At 45.3% G+C, this 19,547-nt stretch overlaps 1 protein-coding gene across 1 annotated transcript; it reads right to left on the reverse strand.

Moving 5' to 3' along the window:
- Window positions 1-247: 247 nt before the first annotated feature.
- LOC114625482 (acetyl-CoA acetyltransferase, cytosolic) lies at window positions 248-18,864 on the reverse strand. Its single transcript, XM_028772755.1, has 9 exons — window positions 18,734-18,864; window positions 18,135-18,269; window positions 13,189-13,370; window positions 10,065-10,182; window positions 6,417-6,560; window positions 5,430-5,552; window positions 4,499-4,653; window positions 1,596-1,706; window positions 248-1,222 (listed from the first exon to the last, which is right to left on the reverse strand). The coding sequence occupies exons 1-9, from the start codon at window positions 18,786-18,788 to the stop codon at window positions 1,052-1,054; spliced, it is 1,194 nt and encodes a 397-aa protein (XP_028628588.1). The 5' UTR covers window positions 18,789-18,864; the 3' UTR covers window positions 248-1,051.
- Window positions 18,865-19,547: the final 683 nt, after the last annotated feature.

The raw sequence follows: 19,547 nt of genomic DNA on the forward strand, positions 1-19,547 counted from the left end.
TTGTGTATTTGGCCCATCACCAGTCATGGCTTCAATAACTGATTTTTGAAATCTATCTCTATTATAGCTTATGCTTTCCATAGCTCTCCTGCAGGTCTGTCTGAGTAGCATATGGCTCATTAGAAATGAAGACAAATGAACCTCTAGTCTGCAAACCGTGGCTTTTCTGTTGAAGCTGGCTGTCCTTCCCACGTCCTATGCTCTGGCTTTTTCTGTTGTCACCATAAAACTCATTGACAAGAAGCAATGTGAGGGGAAAGAGTTTATTTGGCTTTCAATTCCAGTTACAGTTCATCATTTTGGGGAAGTCAAGGTAGACATTTGAAGCAGGAAGCATCCCGTCCAGTCAAGAAGAAATAAATGCACAGAAGCTGCTGCTCACTTCTGACAACCCAGAGGCACACCTACTGGCACTGCCAGGCGTTTGGACTAGAACAGCTGGAATTCCTACCCTACCACCTCAGCCTGGAGGAGGTCACTGAATCCGATTTTCATTACAGGATTGGTCTTGATTTGATCAGTGGGAAACCACAAGACAACGAGCAAGCAGGGGTGTTTCAACTAACCATAGTTAAAGCGAAGAGCCTGAAGTTTGCAACTACAGAAGCCGCATCCCCATTCTTTGAATGGATCATTTTGGGGGCCCTGCATAACGGTGTATGTCTTTAATTCAAGTACTCAGGAGGCACAGAAAGGCGGATCTCTGGGAGTTCAAAGCCAACCTGATCTACAAAACGATTTTCAGGCTATATAGTGAGAACTTGACTCACAAACAAACAAACAATGATCAGAGAAAATTACACCCAGAAAGCAAAGACAATAAACATGGGAATTATAAAAATGCTGTTCACTGTGGAGCCCTTGATGACTGATTGGATTTCCCTTTTATGTACAACAATGTTGGGTGCAATGTCTTAGCCTTGGGTGTCTCACATTAAAGCAAGCTGTCCACCTGGGTTCCTGTCCTCACTCTGGCCCTCTGACTTCACTTTCTACTTAGTGTTTCACTGATTTAACAGGAACTGTCCAAGGGTGCTGGCTGTCAGGCAGCTCATCCTCTCTGGACACACACTGCGATCCCCATCCCACCTCCAATGCACAGGGCTGCAACACCACGGGTCCCACCCACTCTCTCCAGCGTGTGTAACAAGGTCACTAGAATCCTACAGCCAGATGCTCCCAGAGGATGGCCCAAGGCAATGGCTCCTCCATCGATGTTGACCTACAGGGAAAAAGAGTTTGAAGTCAGTCCTCTGGGCACAGGCTAACACCTGTTTGATAGTCCTCTCCTCAGTGTTATGCTAGCAAACCATCCTTTCAAACTCATCTTTCACTGAAAGCTTAGGAATAAGTAATGCCTGTGTGACACCTGCGGTCTCCCTTGTTTCTAGAATGTTCCACTGATTCTGATATGAACTAACACATTTAGTTCTTTGCTGTGAAAAGCAACAAAAAACCCAACTAAAAATTAACTTGTATTTGCTCATCTATAGATAAGGCAACCAGTCCTGGGAAATTACCCCATTTGTTATGTTTCACAGCCTTAAACATGGGTTGTGCAAGTTCAGAGGCAAACACAACTTCACGTTGGTTACCTTCTCGGGATTTAATCCAAGTTCTTTAGCTATTGCCGCAGACACCGCTGCAAAGGCTTCATTGATTTCAAACACATCAACATCCTCCAGGGACCAGCTTGCCTTTGCAACCTACAGGAAAGATTAACTGAGGTCAAAGCATTCATTACTAACATAAAGATACATATGAGTTGCTGGAGAGATGGTTCAGTGTTAGCAACACTCAATGTTCTATCATGAGGACCAAACCTCAGACCTCAGCATTCATGATGAGTAGATGGCTCACCAATGCCTGTAACTCCAGCTTTATGGTAGCATATACCCTCTTGTGGCCTCCATGGGCACCGCGTATGCCCACATGCACACACAGTGATAACTGAAAATTTATTAAATTGATAATTTAAAATGAAAAAAAATATATAATATACTCTTCAAAGATACACGTCTAGTAGAAAACTGCCATTATGAGGCCAGGTGTGCCATGGTGGCCTGTGCCTGTAAACCAAGGCTACAGTCAGCCTGCGTAATGATACCCTAGCCGGAACCACTGTCAGTATGGACTGTTCCTTTATGAGCCCTGGGACAAACAGTTCCCTCAATGAAGCTAATTCCATTCAAAAGGTAGATGATGTTCTCTAGGTAGATGTGGTGACACACACAGGTGACACACACTCCTGTAATCGCAGCACTTCAGAAGCTCAGGCAGCACAGTTGTCTACATTTAAGGCTATCCTGGGCTAAAGAGCAAGGCCTAGCCTCAAAACTAAAAGACTTCATGCTAAAATATCCCTTAAGGCAGAAGTCTAAACTGTCTGAACTACTATGTGAAGTTAATACAGCATACTTGATCTGACTTAGAAGGACCCGGGGGCTGGAGAGACAGCAGGCAGCACTGGCTGCTCTTCCAGGGACCTGTGTTTGATTCCTCACACTCACATGGAGGCTCACAGTACAGTCTGTAACTCCAGACCCAGGCCATCTTACACCTCCACTGGCACACAGTGGTGTGCAGACATATATGCAAACAAAACATCTATGCATATAAAATATAATTTAAAAAGAAGCTGACCTGGGGCTGAAGAGATGGCTCAGTACGTAAAGTGCAAGTGTCCTGAGGTAAATCCCCAGAACCCAATTAAAGAAAAAAAAAAAAAAAAAGCATGAAGCATGGTGGTGCACCTATGATCACACTGCTGAAGGTTGAGATGGGCAGATCTCTGGAGTCTGAGGGCCACCCAGCCTTGCCAACTGGGAGGATTTCAGACTGGTGTGAGACTTTGTATCAAAGATGCAGGGGAAAGCACAGTCAGTCCAATCACCTCAATAAATAATGCACTTGATGACATTCATTCCTGAGTTTTCCAGGTCCCATGAGCAGAACAATAACAACTCCTACAAGAAGCTGTCTTCTGACTTCAACATATGTACCAAACCTACACACACACACACACACACACCTGCCCCAGACCAAGAAGAGGTCATTCTTCAGTGACAGGGTCTTAAAGCACATGACCAGGAGATAAGAAGATAAAGAGATAGAATGGTGTGGCCAGGATGTTCTGTGTAAGCTCTGTCTTATACTGAGCAAGCTTATTAATAAGCACAGGACCTTATCTATATACAGCTTTTAGGGGAGAAAGGGGACAATGGGATGAAGCCAACAGGAAGCTAATCATTCAGTGCTGTACAAGAGAACACAGAGTATCTTCAGTGAGGCACAGATGGAGCACAAAATGGCCTTAGGATTGATAATTCTGTCTCTTCATGGGTAAACACCAAGCTCCCAGGAACTGAAAGTCCTCCAAGGCCCTGACCCCAGCTCCAGACTGGATCTTGCCAAGTCTGCACCTGGGCAAGGACATTAAACTAGGCTCCCTTTATCCTATCAACCCAGCCTTTGAGAAGCCTTGGATTGGCCTGGCTCTCAACACAAACACAGACACAGACACAGAGACAGATACACACATAGACATACACACACAAAGACACACAGATATACACACATAAACACACACAGACATACATAGACTCATAAACATACACGCAGACACTAATACAGACATACACACACAGACAAATACAAACACACAGATACACAAACAGAAACAGAGATACAGACACACAGAGACAGACACACACAGATGAGACACAGACACATGCTAAATAAAGAATGTATGTAGTTAATTTTTTTTTTAATTTTATTTTGTGTATGGGTGTTTTGCCTGTATGTATGTAAGCAAGTGCATCACATGCATGCCTGGAACCTGTGGATTTTAGAAGAGGGCCTGAAATCCTCTAGGACTGGAGTTACAGACGGTTGTTATCTTCCACATGGGTGCTGGGACTCTAACCCAGGTCCTTTGGAAGAACAGCCAGTGCTCTTAACCACTGAGCCATCTCTCTAGCCCTTATATATGTAGACTTTTTTTTTTAAAAGATGAAATAATATCCAATGTATCCTCTGCCTTCATACAAATCCAAAGTCAGAAGTACATACACAAGTATGTGATCTAAATGTAAGGAAACAAACTAAACTCCCTTTAGGCTTGTGGAACACAATGTTACAAAAGGCAAACAGAAATAAAACCTGGTGGAGATAAATCTAGCACATCTTTGCACTTCAGAGTGGAAAGGGGGAATGGAGGGGCTTAAGGAGTGTTTAGAACGGAGCTGAATGTCGGCTGCTCTCAAGGTCAACAAAGCCAAGGTGAGGTCTGCAAAGGAGGCAGATAGACAAGCAGGTGCAAACCTGTGGTCTTAGAGGGGAGGAAGAGGCTAAAGGCCTAAGAGTTCAAGGTGTTCAAAGTCATCTTGAGAATGAAGGCACCTTGGGCTATTAGGAACACTGTCATAGACAGACAGATACACAGACAAGCAGACAACAAACAAACCAAACAACTGAAAGGCTACAGAGTAAGACTCACAGCTTGCTTTATGGCTGGAATTGGTCCTACTCCCATAACAGAAGGGTCCACACCAGCTTGTGACCAGGAGACTATTCGTGCTAAAGGTTTCAGCATCCGATGCTCAGCATCTGTCTTCTTCATAAGAACCACAGCAGCGGCACCATCGTTCATTCCTGTAAATAAGTGACCTGGTGTCTCCAGGGCTCCTTTCCTTCAGGTATGGACCCAGGGCTTCCTCCTTTTCCATCTGAAAGCATTAAGCTACTGACATCTTGCCAAACGGTTCTGTTTGCTATGATTCATCAGACTTCAGTGCACTTAGAAATGGTCATGTCTGGAGTGTGATACTGACCACAAATATTACAAGAGTCCCCCAAAAGCAATTTGGGGAGGGGAGGATACTGAAGAGAAAACCCTAGGGCTCATTCACAGATTTCTGAGATTTTCCAGAATTTGAAAAGTGTGAAGGAAAGTAACCTCTACAGCCAGGGTCTCTTACCCTTGGGTGGCCTGAAATTTCCTATGTAGACCAGGCTGGCCTCAAACTCAAAGAGCTCTGGTATAATGCAGGGATTAAAGGAGTACCTCACCATGCCTGGCAACTTCAGAGGCTTTTATTTTTGTTCTCTGTGTAGTCCTGAACTAAATTTGTAGACCACATTGACTTTCAAACTCACAGAGTACTGGGATTAAAGGTGTACACCACTATCATTTGGACAACTTCAGAATTTTAATTTTATTGTTTTATGTTTAAACTTGTATGCTTGGTCTAGATGTCAAAAAAGCAAATCACTTCATTCAATACATATTAAGTAAATAGCCAAGCATACAGAAACTATAAACATTCCCTTAAACACAGCTTTAGGAATCATGTTGTGTAGAAAGACATATTCACTTGGTAGACCACATCAGAGTTGGTATTTCCCCCAATGCCCCTCAGAACTCAGACCTGATGCATTTGCTGGGGTGACCGTTCCTGTCCCATCAGTGAGAAAGTAAGGTTTCAGCTTGCCCATGGCTTCAAGGTTACTCCCATGACGGGGAAACTCATCGACTTTCACTTCTGTAAGACCTGCAGAGAGCAGAACCAGTTACTTGGATTGAATACAGAGAAGGCAGAGTTCTGGGACTGAGGACTCAAAGTCAAGAGGAGTGACATTTGGAAGAAAAGGCTAGTACCATTTTCCCACTTCCCCTCCAGTAGGAATTGCTAGAATGACTGCATGCTCTCCCAAGGGAACTCTTCGAGAGACACTCACCCTGTGTTACAACTCCACAGCCCTTCCTAAGGGCAGCTGTTCTCTGTATTGTATGGACACAGGTTTGTGTCATTGCATTTAGCTAGATACAACTGAGTGGGTCAGAAGTGGTGCAATCCACTTTGTATGAGCTGCACATCAGTGTCAGACTCTGTTTCAGATCATGACAAGTAAGCTAACAAGATGCTTCTTGTGAAGATCCCATGGGAGCGACCAGAAAGACTTTATTTAAACTGCATAGGAGAGTCGGGTCTTCTGTGAACCACAACCTGATGCTGCACTTCTCATGAAACCCATGGGATACACACTGCAGCTGGGGACATTGTGAAGATGACAGTTCCCCGTGTGACCATACCCTGCTGTGTTGACAGTATTTTCCAGCTAGGTATGCTGGCACACACTTGCAATCCCAGCACTCAGCAGGTAGAAGCAGGAAGATCACCCAGCAGCTGGAGCCCAGCCTGGTCCACATAGTGAGCCCTAGGCCATCCAGGCTAACAGCAAGACCATGTCTCAGAACACAACACATCACCACCTGCCCTCCCCCATTCAGATGTATAACGCCTACACCTTTACAACCTGTAATGAGCCAAATCCACAAAGCCCTACACATCATCCCCACGGGTGTCATCCATGCCTCCACACAGGCTCATCGTAACTGTGGCCTCCTCACTCACCTTTTCTGGAAGACACCAGCACTGGCACAATCTCCTTGTCAAAGTGGCCAGCTTTCTGCGCATGCTCCGCCCTATTCTGGGACAGAACTGCAACCTTGTCCTGGGCCTCTCTGCTCACTTGCCATTTTTTGGCTACGTTTTCGGCTGAGAAGAAGAAAAGGCAGAAACAGCATCTTCATGAGGTGGGCTTTGGTAGCGCAGGTTATTCATATGTAAGACTCTTTCCCTTTCTGTGTCTGTAAACTTACAGACATCTGTATCCAGATTTACCACTGATACTTCTGCCCTTCTACTTAACACCTCCTACATGAACTTTCTGAGAGGAAGTACAAGTGCACATACTGCCCTTTCCCTCTGTGGATGGTCCACAGGATAAAGGTCCCTGCTGCCATCATGGTCACTTGAGTTTGACCCCTGGGATGAACATGGTAGAGGAGAGAACTATAGCAGGCTTTCTCTCACTTTTTTTTACAGCAGAAAATTTAACATTAATATTAACTCTTGGCTTATCTTCAAACCTTACCTCTGGTGGTAGTAAGACTTAGGGGTCAAGCAGCTGGATGGGCATGGTGGCACCCAGCTAGGCAGCAGGATCTGTGAGCTTGAGGCCACTCCCTGCTCAGGACTGGCGCTCTTTACTGTCAATATCCTTCCGTCCTCTGTAAGACTGTAAGGCTCTTTAGGCTTGATAGTCTTTTATGTGCCTATGTGTCTACACGTGCACTTTGTGCTGTTGTCTGTGGGGCCACAACAGGGTATCAGATGTCTGGAACTGAGCGCTGACATGGCTGCTGGGAACTCAACTCTGGTCCTCTCAAAGTACAGCAAGCACTTTAAAACAGCGAGCTGTCTCTCTAGCCCATGGCTTGATATTTGTGAAGAATGGTAAGAGGCTTCCTTTCATCACTTCATCAGTGTTTCCTCACTGAACAATGGCTTGTTGGCATAAGTGATAATCCGTTATGCTTGGTGCCTCTGGACACAGGTTTCTACATATTTTTGTTTTGTTTTGTATGGAGCCTAGGACATTGCACATGCTAAACACATGCAGCAACACTAAACTATACCACATTGCACATGCTAAACACATGCTCTAACACTAAACTATACCCCAGGCTTCAGGATATACGTGTGTGTTTTAAAAATGTGTAATGGTGTTTCAGGGGCCTGTGTGAGGGTGTCAGATCCCCTGGAGCTGGAGTCAAGACAGTTGTGAACTGCCATGTGGGTGCTGGGAGTTGAACCCCGGTCCTCTGGAAGAGCAGCCAGTACTCCTAACCTCTGAGCCATCTCTCCAGGCCCAGAACCTAAATATTTAATAATCATCTTGATGATTTTCATGCAGGCAGTCTGGATATCACTTAAGAAACTGGCTAGTTAGAAGTAGTGGTGCACACCTTTAAGCCTAGCACTTGGAAGGCAAAGGCAGAGGCAGATGGATCTTCATGAGTTTGAGGCTACTCTGGTCAACAAAGTATGTTTTAGGATTGACAGAGCTACACAGAGAAACTCAAGTCTCCAAAAAAAGAAAAAAATCAAGCCAGCACCTGGCTAGATACTAGGACAACTAGGATCCGTGGCACCTTCTATCGTCTCACTGGAGCGGAGAAACCTTGAGTCCCTGTTTCTCACATCTCAAGACCTCTCTCCTTCCTTACATTTGCACACCGTAACTCTTGTGCTTCTGTGTATAGCCTTTCCCCTATGACCTTACTCATATGCCTCATCCTTCTCACAGAGCCAGGCCACGGCTGCCGCTTTTCAACAATGTTCTTCACTCCTCAGTTTACTTAACTCATAGTCAAATGCTACTTCTGCTTAAGTTATATTTACATATGGTAAAGGTATTAGTTTTCCAATTGCTTCAACTGTCAACACAGGACACAAAGACCTAGACACATGACTAATGATACAATCATGTGTAAGCAAAGAGGTATAAGTTTATCTGATAGAACCTGACAAGCTAGCATTTGATAAAATGAGGGGATCGATCTTGAAGAATCAAACGTACTTCCTACCAAGGACTCACAGAGTACTGATCGAGGAAAGCTGTCTTAGGAGGAGCACACTGGAGTGAGTGCACATCACTGTCACAGCTGCCCGAGGTCTTTCTGGACTGCTGAGGTTCCTGAGGATGTCACGCTTCTGCCACCAGCTTCCTAGACAGGGTGAACCTTTGGGAATACACCTTTCCTTCTTTGAAAACTTGATTTACTCATTTCCTTTCCTTGCATGTATGTTTATGTACTATATGGCTGGTTAGTGAACTGAGCAGAAGGGATAAGGAGAGGACACTACCGCTGGTGAAATCACCTGTGGGTGGTAGGAACTGACCTGGGTCCTCTGCAAGAGCAACAAGTGCTTCTAAGTGCTAAATCCTCTCTCCAGACCCTTAACTACACACAGCAGTCACCTTTTATTTGTTTTTTGTTTTTTTGTTTTGTTTTGCTTTTTCAAGACAGGATTTCTCTGTGTAGCCCTGGCTGTCCTGGAACTCACTCTGTAGACCAGGCTGGCCTCGAACTCAGAAATCCGCCTGCCTCTGCCTCCCAAGTGCTGGGATTAAAGGTGTGTGTGCCACCACTGCGTGGCGGTAGTAGTCACCTTTTAAAGTTTTTGTTTTTTGAGGTTTTTTTTTTTTTTTTTTAAAGATAGGCATTCACTAACAACAGGTGTAATATCCCTGGCAGGCATAAAAATTCACTAGACCAGGCTAATCTAAAATTTACAGATCTGTCTGTTACTGTACCTCAGGTGCTGGGATTAAAGTTGTGTGCCACTGTGCCTGGCTAAGTCCTTAATAAGGTTTTGACTTATTTTTTTTTTATTTATGTGTATTTGTATGTTTTGTGTATAAGGCTGAGTTAGCACACGTGCACCCTATGTATGTGTGCATATGGAGGCCAGAGGGCACAGAGTTCTCTGGAAATGGAGCTACAGATGCTTCTTAGCCACCTGACGTGAGCGCTGAGCGCTGCACACGTGACGTGAGCGCTGGGAGCCGCACTCAGATCCTTTATAAAAACCAGCGCTCCTGACCGCTGAACCGGCACCTCTGCAGCTGACAGTAGTCATCTTTGTACTGGCAGCTCAGGCGTTCATTAGCAAAATGTGCCTTTCAGGAAGTCACGTGCTGCCTCTTCAGGTTCATAAGTGCATTTTCTAATACTGTCTCACTTTTTTTGCTCTTATGAGTTTAAAATCTGGTGAAAATCTGTCATCCTGATTTCCTTTCCTTTTTCAGATTCCTTGTCTCATCTTATAGCTGACTGTTTTATATTGGTATCTACCCTCTTCCAGTAAAGTGTGGGTGACACTTTTAGTAGGCACTGTAGGGAACTTTAAGGACAGAAGTGAGCTACATGAACTCTTCTTGCCTGTGTACAAAGTCCAGCCACCAAAGTCCTACTCATACCAAAGATGCAAGCTTTCTGCGCCAGTCAAGAGTAGGCTTCAGGCCATCTAGGGAAGCTCACATCTGTGACTCTCTGGGCACTACTGTCTGCCTCAGCTTCCTGACCCTATAGATGGAGGACAATGGATGGAGGTGGGACACCCCCAGACTCAGAGCCTATGCAAATGAGCCTCACTGTCACATACTCTTGTCAACCTTTTGAAAGATACTGTTTGCAGGCATATCGACCTTACCTGTGATGCCCATGTGGTAGTTGTGAAACGCATCTGTGAGACCATCACAGAGTATGCTGTCAGCCAGCGACACCTCACCCATCTTCACCCCTGTTCTCAGGTGAGTCAAGTGAGGAGCCTGGACACAGGAAGGAAGGACAGATTTAGGATGGTTGTCACTCATCCTCTCAGGATCCCACTCAGATTCAGGAGGCTCAGGCTTGTACTTCCTCCCTCCTCATTACCCATCAAGCCCTTCTCCCTACTACCTGCCCTGCAGGTCAGGACCTGAAACCTCTTGGTGTTAGCAGACAATCTCACCTGCCTTCTCTTAGCAATCTATTCCTCCATCACTTGCCCATTTCTGTCTCTCGAGCAAACCTGTCCATCCTATGCCTTAATTCCTTATGATTCTATTATTTCCTTCTAGATAAAGAAGTATTACCTCAGGGATGGCATAGAAACCTAACTCCTGTACTACTTTCAAAAGATGTTGCGTGTGTGCCTGAATGAGTTTATGTGTACCATGTGAGTGTGTGCCCAAAGAGAGCAGAGGGTATGGGATGCCCTGGAGCTGGGTAACAGGTATTCAGGAGGCACAGGACATGGATGCTAGGTCCTGAACTTGGGTCCCCTGCAAGAATGGACAAGCTCTTCAGCACTGACTTGTTGCTCCAGCACATCTAGTATCTCTCTTGGTAGGGGACACTGTGCCCATGAGGAGAATATTCAGGTTGTAAAATGCACTAAGAGAAAGGTTTCTGAGTAGAAGATATTTTAACTTTCAGTAATTCAAAAGCATCCAGAATACAATGGAAAGCTTAGTGGACAACGAGTCAACAGAAGTGTTAATCAAAGTAATGATATCTATGAATAAAATGATATAGTTAAACTAATAGTTTTTTATGTTTCTTATTTTTAAGAAGTAAACAAACAAAAGGCGTCCATTTAAGTGGTGGCTCTGGTCATCAGTATTCCCACCTTCAAGCTGCGAATAACAGCACTGACTCCATACTGGCTCTGTGAGCACGCACAGCAGCCCTGGGTGCTGGTATGCAGCTTAGTCCATCTAACCAGAAGGACTCCGTTCACTCTGTGACCTGCAGCCTGCTCTTCCTGAGCTCTGCAGTGGCTCAGCTCCCTAGGCCTCTGACCAGTGTGTTCCAAGGCCAGACCTTAGCATAGCAGGCAGATGCTGTTCTGCTGCAGAGCCAGCTTGAAGGACAGCACTTGGGGAGACGGATGGGATGGAAGCCTCCTGCAGAGGGAGAGGTAGCTCTCCATGATCCTCAGCTGCATTCTTCCCGTTGGTTTCTGAGACCAGGACTTGTATGTGATCCAGGCTGGTCTTGAGCTTCAGGGCTCACATGCTTCTCAGCCTCGGCTCTTTGTGCTTTGTATGCTGATCATGGTGTGGATTATTCGAATGGACTGTTCTAACCTCTGGTTCCACGTCAAAATTAGAAGAATACTTTCTAAGGATGAGATGTGCCTAGGAACAGGATGCTCCTGGGTCCCAGATCTTACCTATCTTGTTCAGTTCAGTTGCCTTAATAATTTAAGCTGCGGGTCAGTCTCTCTAGAAGTTCAATGACAAAATGAACTGGGGATTTACACAGCAGAGCTCATGTTCCACTGTCTCTCTCTGTTGAAAGTACATTTAGAGTCACGACCACAAAATCAAAGGCAGTGCTAGCACTTGGGTGGGTTGTGATATATGGATTTCTGTGAATTTCAAGCCAGCCTGGTATACATGTAGAGTTCCAGGGTAATTCAAGATACAAAGGACCTTGCCTAAACCAGGGGGATAAGGGTAGTAGGGCATGGTGACACACAAATTTGATCACAGCACTCAGGATGCAGAGACAGGCAGATCTCTGAGTTTCATACCAGTATGGTTTAAAAGGAAGATCCAGGACAGCCAAAGCTACACAGAAAAACCTTGCCTTGAAAAGTAAACAAACATATATACACACATATATATCTCACATATATACATACACATATATATGTATGTGTATACAAACACACACACACATACACACACATTCGTACGAACACACACACACACACACACACACACGAGGAAAAAAAGTAAGACGGTAGTACTGGTGAGATTGGTGAGATGGGTCAGTACACACAGGCACTTGCACCCAGCCTGATGTCCTGAGTTCAACCCCCACCTGTTGGGATGGAGAGATTCTTCTCTAGGAAGTCGCTCTCTGACCTCCATAAGTGTGGGTGCATGTGCCCACCCTCCACAAATATATGGGTAATAAATGTTTTTATTTCATTTATTGTTATTATTCTTTCTGTCTGTTTGAGAGTAGAGGTGTTCACCACCAAACCCCAGCTATATTTTTTCTAAGAAGTGGAGAATTAGCATAGTGCATGATGGGAAACAACTCACCATGAGAAGTGATAAACTTGACAGCATCTCAAGTGGAACCTTTGGGGACCTCACTAGGATAATTAATTAATTTCTTCTTTGATAATAAGTAGAGAGCTGAATTATAAATCTGGATGACTCAGAGCCTTAATGACCTTGGTGTCAACTTCCTAAGGAGGACACCTCTCAGAAGTTAGTTGCCTGTGGATTATCTTTGACCTTTCTTGAGTTCTCAAGATGAATGTGCTGTACCAGACATGTTTATTACCTCTTCGGGCATGATAGAAAGGAGCGTTCTCAAATGAAGATTTTTAAGGAAGACAGCTTAAAAAGTTTAGACTATTGGAAAATATCCAAAGATTTAAAAGGAATGTTTTGCTGGGCATGGTGGCACATGCTTGTAATCTTAGCACTCTGGAGACAGAGCAGGAGAGAAAAGCATTTAAGGATAGCCTAGGCTATATAGCAAGTCTTGGGCTAGCCTTGGCTACATAGTGAACAGGGAGAGCAACCAAATGGTCTTGTGGGTTCTTTTCAGAAAACACTGTATGCTTCTGGAACAGCAGCTTAGAGAAATTATATTCTCCCCCAGCTGCCTGGCTCATAGGCTGTTCTTCTTCCCCTGAGATTTCTCATCCAACCTGGAGAGAAATAGGCACTCAGGCAGAGGTCAAGCTGAGTCCTTTTCTGTGTGTTCCTCAGCAGGACATGCTCCCTCGGTGGCCAGGACAGTGTCGTCAGCACCTCTGCACTTACCTTGCTCATATTCTCCATGCCTCCAGCAACCACAATGGTGGAGTCGCCCATAGCTATGGACTGGGCTGCAAGACACACAGCTTTTAGGCCCGAGCCACAGATCATCTGGCAGCTCCATGCTGGGACCGAGTAGGGGATCCCTGCACCCACACTGGCTTGTCGAGTAGGATTCTGTCCACAACCTGGAACAAGGAACACAGAGCCTGGAAGTCTGTGGTTCACAGCCTGTTGGTGGAGACCCTTTAGGGGGCTGCTTATCAGATATTTACATTATAATTCATAACAGTAGAAAATTCAGTTATGAAGCAGCAATGACATCCTTTTACGGCAGTATGATCACCACACGAGGAACTGTATGAAAGGGTTGCCACCTTAGGAAGGTTGGGAACTGCTGCCCATGAAGAAGGAGAAAGGATTTTAAAACATCAGTGTTCAAGTGTGGGCTAAGTGCCAGGAGACCGCCTGCCACTGTGGCATACCTGCAGGCCAGCTAAGATTCCACAGCAGCAGAGAAGCCTGTCCTCCTCTCTGCCTGTCACTCCAGCCCTGAGACAGATGCCACCTTGTGCAACTGCTAGGGTTTTCAGAGAGAAGATTCCTTGTCCACAGTGTTTCTGATACTGTAACACAGAACCTTAAGATCTTCATATCTAGAGAAAACTTGACTTTTCCTCCTAGTAAGCAGGAAACTTAAGTAAGACCAAAGGTAACAGCCAGCTAATTACACTCCTATCAACACAGGCAGAATTCAGGCATGCCGAACACTGTGCTTCCAGGTTCAGGGCATAAGATAACTAGAGAGAAAAGAAGGGCTATTTAAGGATAAAATTCGTGCACAAAAGCTATGTACTAAATTTTGCTGGTGTGGTAGCTCACACTAGTAATCCCAGCATTCTGTAAACTGAAGTAGAAGTATCTCAATAAATTTGAGGTTAGTTTGGGCTACATATTGCGTTCGAGAGAAGCATCAGCCAAATGGTCAGTTCAAAGGCATTCCGAATTATACTATGAGTGAATTCCAAGCCAGCTTACACTGTACACTGAGGCCTTTTCTCAGAAAGTAAAACACGAAATTAAATACACTTAACAAAATTAGAACCAACAACTCACCTAAGATTTCCTTCAGCTGCCAACACAAACAAACAAACATTCCATTTTCTTAAAAGTAGCACAGAGGTAATGGAGAAAACTCTGAAATGCTATCAGTCACACATAATGACAAAGAGCGGTTTCCTTTTTGACAAGTTCCAGATACACATATATCTATATTCTTTCCTTAGTGTGTTTGTTAGAAAAGTACTAACGGGACACTGTCAAAAACTTAGGTATATTAACTAGGGTCATTCATCTGAGGTTTGTTTACAAGTGAGAAACACATTAAATTATTTATCTCTTTAATCCTTGCCCTCATGAGGAAGCAATAGGTGGATCTGAATTTAAGACAGGCCAGAGCATCAGACAATTTTCTGGCTGAGAGTAGTGGCTCCTGCCTGTAATCCAATGACTCAGGAGCTAAAGGTAACAGGTTTTCTTCAGGGATTACATATGTTGAAAGGCAGCCTTTCAATGTCTCAGAAACTAAAAATTAAACTAATAAGATACTATTCAGTAAAGATATTACTATATAACGTACTTATTCTTTAAACAACAAATGGCAAATATTTAGCAAATAACTACACACACACACACACACACACACACACACACACACACACACCATCCTCAAGGTACTTAGGGTTCAGAAATGAGTATTGCAATTTGGTACTGATAATTTAGCAGACTATGAGCCCCACGACAGAGACCTGACAGAGATGGTATTTATCCCTCAGTTCTAACATAGAGTTCTAGATGGAGAGATGCTGGTTCAGTCGTCAAAAGCATGTATTGCTCTTGTAAAGGCACTGAGTTTGATTTCCAGCACCCACATCAGGCAACTCACAACTGCCTACAATCCTACCTCCAGGGGATCTGATATTTGTGTGTGTTTAAACTAAAAAAAATGGCTGGAGAGACTGTTCAGTGGTTAAGACCTCTTGCTACTCGTTCAGAGAACCCTGGTTTGAATCCAAGCACCTACACAGTGGCTTACAATTGTCTGTAACTATGGTCTGGGGATTCAATGTCTTCTTCTGGCCTCCTTGGCCACCAGGCAGACACCCAGTGTTTAGATATACATGTAGACAAAATACCCATATACATAAAAATATATATTTTTAAATAAGCCAGATGTTGGTGGTACACATCTTTAATCCCAGCACTTGGGAGGCAGAAGAAACAGGCAGATCTCTGAGTTCGAGGATTGTCTGGTCTACAGAGTGAGTTCTTGGACACACAGAAAAACCCTGTTTCCAAAACAAAACAAAAACAAGCAAAAAAATTGAAAGGTGAACTACAAACCCAAAACTTTAAAAGTACATGTCAAACACCTGTATTTTTTAAATCTCAGAAGCTCCCACGTGTGAAACTTGTCATTGTTTCCGTGTTTTAATAGCTTTGAGCATATTAGGCAACTGTTTGGCCATATCCCCAGCCTGTCCTGTCTTTCCCTCTAAGAAAGCTCAGAGCTCAGCCTTAATCTCCTGATCCTCAACTGCAGGCCTCAGCGCACTGAGGTTACATTTATAGACCACCAACCCAGACAACGTAAAACTTCTGAATGCTGAGATGCCGCTGCACGACTCGACACTGTCCAGCTAAAGTCAAGAGGCAGCTTGACTCATAATAGTTTGGTCAGTGTGAAAGACCAAACGTGTCCCTGTTTACATGGGACACACAAAATCTTTTTCATGCACAAAATCATAAACATTTTTCATATAACATTCCGGCTCTGTATATAAGGTATACATAAACATATATTCCTGAATGTTATATTAGGTTTTATATATATGAGTATAGCAAATGGTCTATAAATGACGATGATGAAATCTTCTACTCAGAACTGGGCTCCAGCCAGGACAGGACATAGCCATCCTTGCAGAGATGAAGATAAAGACCATACATACCATAAACACACACACACACACACACACATACACACACACACACACACACACACAAATCCCCTCTCAAGACAGGGTTCCCCCATGTAGCTCTGGCTGTCCAGGAACTGGCTGTATAGATCAGGCTGACCTTGAGCTCACTGAGATCCACCTGCCTCTGCTTCCTAGGTGCTGGGATTAAAGGTGTGCACTACCACAACCTGGTGATATACTATGTGCATGAATGTTTTTCATGAATGTTTGTTTGTTGGAGGGTGCCTGATACTTGTGAAGGCCAGAAGAGGGCTGCTGGATTCCCTGGAACAGCGGAGAAAGACTGTAAGAATCCAAGAGGGTGCTAGGAAACAAACCTGGGCCCTTTACAAGAACAGTAAGTGCCCTTAACGGCTGAGCAATCTCTAATCTCTAAGAGAACAGTAAGTGCCCTTAACAGCTAATCGATCTCTAATCTCTAAGAGATAAAGAAGCTATTTCTTAGAGACACTTGAGTTCCTCGATCTATAGACTACTGAAACAATGAACTCCCCAAACACTGGAAGTTCCCTAGGAATCTCATGCTGGGAGAAGAAAGAAGGTAAAGCCCAGTACGAGGCAAAGGGGATCTTTCCTCCCAGGAAAAAAGGTCTCACATGCTCTGATGACTTGCCAGACCACCTTGCTTAGAGACCCAGACAATGGGTCAAGGGTGGGAGGTGGGGCCATAACAAGACCAATGTGTTTAGATGTGCAAATCTCCAGCCGCCTATTTAAAGTTGAATCTCACTTCTGGAGCGTGAAGATGGACATGACCCTGGATCTCCTCCCAATTTAACCAAATTAATCTCCCTTTTCTGCTATGTACTATCCATTTTGCTATTCCACCTAGCTTATGAAGGACAACTGGCTGAATCTGGTTTCTTGTGATTAAAGATTGTGAAACCTGGGGCTGGAGAGATGGCTCAGTGGTTAAGAGCACTGACTGCACTTCCAGAGGTCCTGAGTTCAAATCCCAGCAACCACATGGTGGCTCACAACCATCCGCAATGAGATTTGATGCCCTCCCTCTTCTGGTGTGTCTAAAAACAGCTACAGTATATTCATATATAATAAGTAAATAAATCTTAAAAAAAAAAAAAAATTAAAAAAAAAAAAAAGATTGTGAAACCAAGTTCTGTAACAATAATACGTCCTATATACAGATGTTGCAAACTCTAGGTGGTGGGGCATCTGATATCAAAACAATTCTAGCACCAAATATTTCATATATGAATATTCAACAGGCACACATACAAATGGTCTCTGGCAGAGTAAGAGTATTAGTTGGTACTGAATATTAACAATTTTCTCTACAGTTGACTCAAGTGTGTGCTGAGCAAGCACAGGGCAGGGCAGGAGGGTGAACTCATAACTACAGGCATGCTAGCCACACACTTCACCACTGAGCTGCACACCCAGGCCCCGAATCAATCATCAACACGAATGGTCAGTAGTCACTGGTCTACAAACCCAGCAGGAATCAGAGGTACGATGAAGCATTCTTAGACTCTCCTGTCTTCCTGCAGAGAGTCCCCAGGAGTGAGGAACAGCCTATCTCATGACAAGTGCACAAGGGTACAGCTGTTCTGCTGCAGCCTCACTTGCAGCTCTGGCACAGTACCAGGCCCACACACTTTTCTTGACTGTGACATTTTAGGGGTCTGTGGAGGACTGTGCATACTTTCCTGTGCATCGGGCTGGCCCTACTTCTAACAGTGCAAAGGTGGTACAGACCAGTGGTCTAAGATCACTCAGGGGAAAAGCTTGTAAAGGAGCTGTGACTTCAGCTTTCGGAAGGAGGAGGGACAGAAAGAATCCTAGAAGAGGGAACTCCAAACAAAGCAATGTGCGGTGGTGGTGGTGACATGTATGTGCAAATCAGTGCTTTTGTTTCTAATGAACCAGACCTGTCCTGGGCTACTGAGGACTTACCTGCGGTCAAAACGTGTCCAAATATGACCTCGGACACCTCTTCTGGAGCCACCTTGGCCCTCTGCAGGACTTCTTTGATGACAGTTGTCCCCAGGTCGTGGACAGGCACGGTGGACAGGGCACCATTGAAGGAGCCTATAACAGAATGGGGACGGGGGGAAGGCGTCTGAACCAAGAGCAGACTGAGAACCACGGAGGGGGACAGATGCTTCCTAAACAAAAACGGCTGGAGCTGAGGCGGGCAAAGGCGATGGGGACTGCCATGACAATGCCAAGGCTAAAGCCTGCCTGGAGGACCAGCTCAGGCTCCGGGCCCCCGCCGCCACAGCGTGATCAATGGTGCACCGCCGAGCGGACCAATCAGCAATCAGCAGAGAGAGCGCGTCCCAACGTCAGCCAATAGGTGAGCTTGGCAGAGCGGTGGCTCTACTGTGAGGAACCAATCACAGCACGAGGGGCGGGGCCGCGGGCGAGGCGCGGGGTACCGGGCTGTGGAGTCCGTGGCCGGCCCGTCTCCCCCTCCCCGTCGAGCGCCCGGGTCTCCGCGCACCCGTCGGGGAGGTGGGTCGCAGGCCGAAGTGACCGCGCGGGACACTCACCTATGGCGGTCCGCGCCGCTGAGACGATGACCACGGGGTCTGAGCCTGCACTCATCGTGTTGGTCCGCTATCTGTTAGCTCTTAGCCTTGCGCTGTCTGCGACTGAGGTAAAACTTCCTCCAGCCTGACAGGCCGTGCTGGGGGGCGGGGCTATGGCCTCCACGCCACGCCTCCTCACGCCTGCGCAGGACGCTGGGCGGGTCTAAGTCTCGGAATTGGGTGAGATGAAGACTCGGGTTTGGTATGGGATGGGTGGTATCTAAGCAACCTAGGCGTGTCGGGCTAGAGTGGGGTGTGGAGGATCCAGGGATGTTGGGTTGGAGGTAGACAGCCTAGGGGAGTCGTAGAGCGGTGTGGTGTGCAGACTGTCTGGGTGTCTTAGGTGGGGTCGGGTGTAAACGGTCCAAGGGTAGTAGCAGAGATCCTTAGGGCATAGGATCTCTGCTGTCCAATCCTTTCAGACTTATTGTTCACCCATAGCCAGAGTCATTCTGCTTTGCCTCTGCAGCTTGCTGGCCCATAGAGAATGTTTAGGAAAGCAGAATCCTGTGGTGGAAGGAAAGGCTTTCTAGGCAAGTCTTGCTGTCCGTGGGGACTGTGGACAGTGAAGTAAGAGAACAGCGCCACAGGTTATGAGAAAGAAAAATAAACAAGCCAAGCAACAACTCATCAAACTGGGATAGCCTCCTGAAATGTAAAGCAAACTGAAAAATTAAGATGTTGAGAGAGGCGGATGAATCAAGTAAGATGAATAAGTAGGCTCTAGAGATGAGGCTAAATTCTGGATTGTGTTCCCTGTTTTCTCATGGGTCCA

This window comes from Grammomys surdaster, unplaced genomic scaffold (genome assembly GCF_004785775.1).
Source record: "Grammomys surdaster isolate TR1022 unplaced genomic scaffold, NIH_TR_1.0 218, whole genome shotgun sequence".
NCBI lineage: Eukaryota > Metazoa > Chordata > Mammalia > Rodentia > Muridae > Grammomys > Grammomys surdaster.

What these genes read in the sequence shown, in the direction of transcription:
- LOC114625482 (XM_028772755.1), bottom strand. Translation starts at nt 18,788, where the DNA reads ATGAGTGCAGGCTCAGACCCCGTGGTCATCGTCTCAGCGGCGCGGACC. An exon ending in GCTGGTGTCTTCCAGAAAAG is followed by an intron (nt 5,553 to 6,416) that starts GTGAGTGAGGAG and finishes TGCTCTCTGCAG; the next exon opens with GTCTTACAGAAGTGAAAGTC. An exon ending in CACCCCAGCAAATGCATCAG is followed by an intron (nt 4,654 to 5,429) that starts GTCTGAGTTCTG and finishes ACTTATTTACAG; the next exon opens with GAATGAACGATGGTGCCGCT.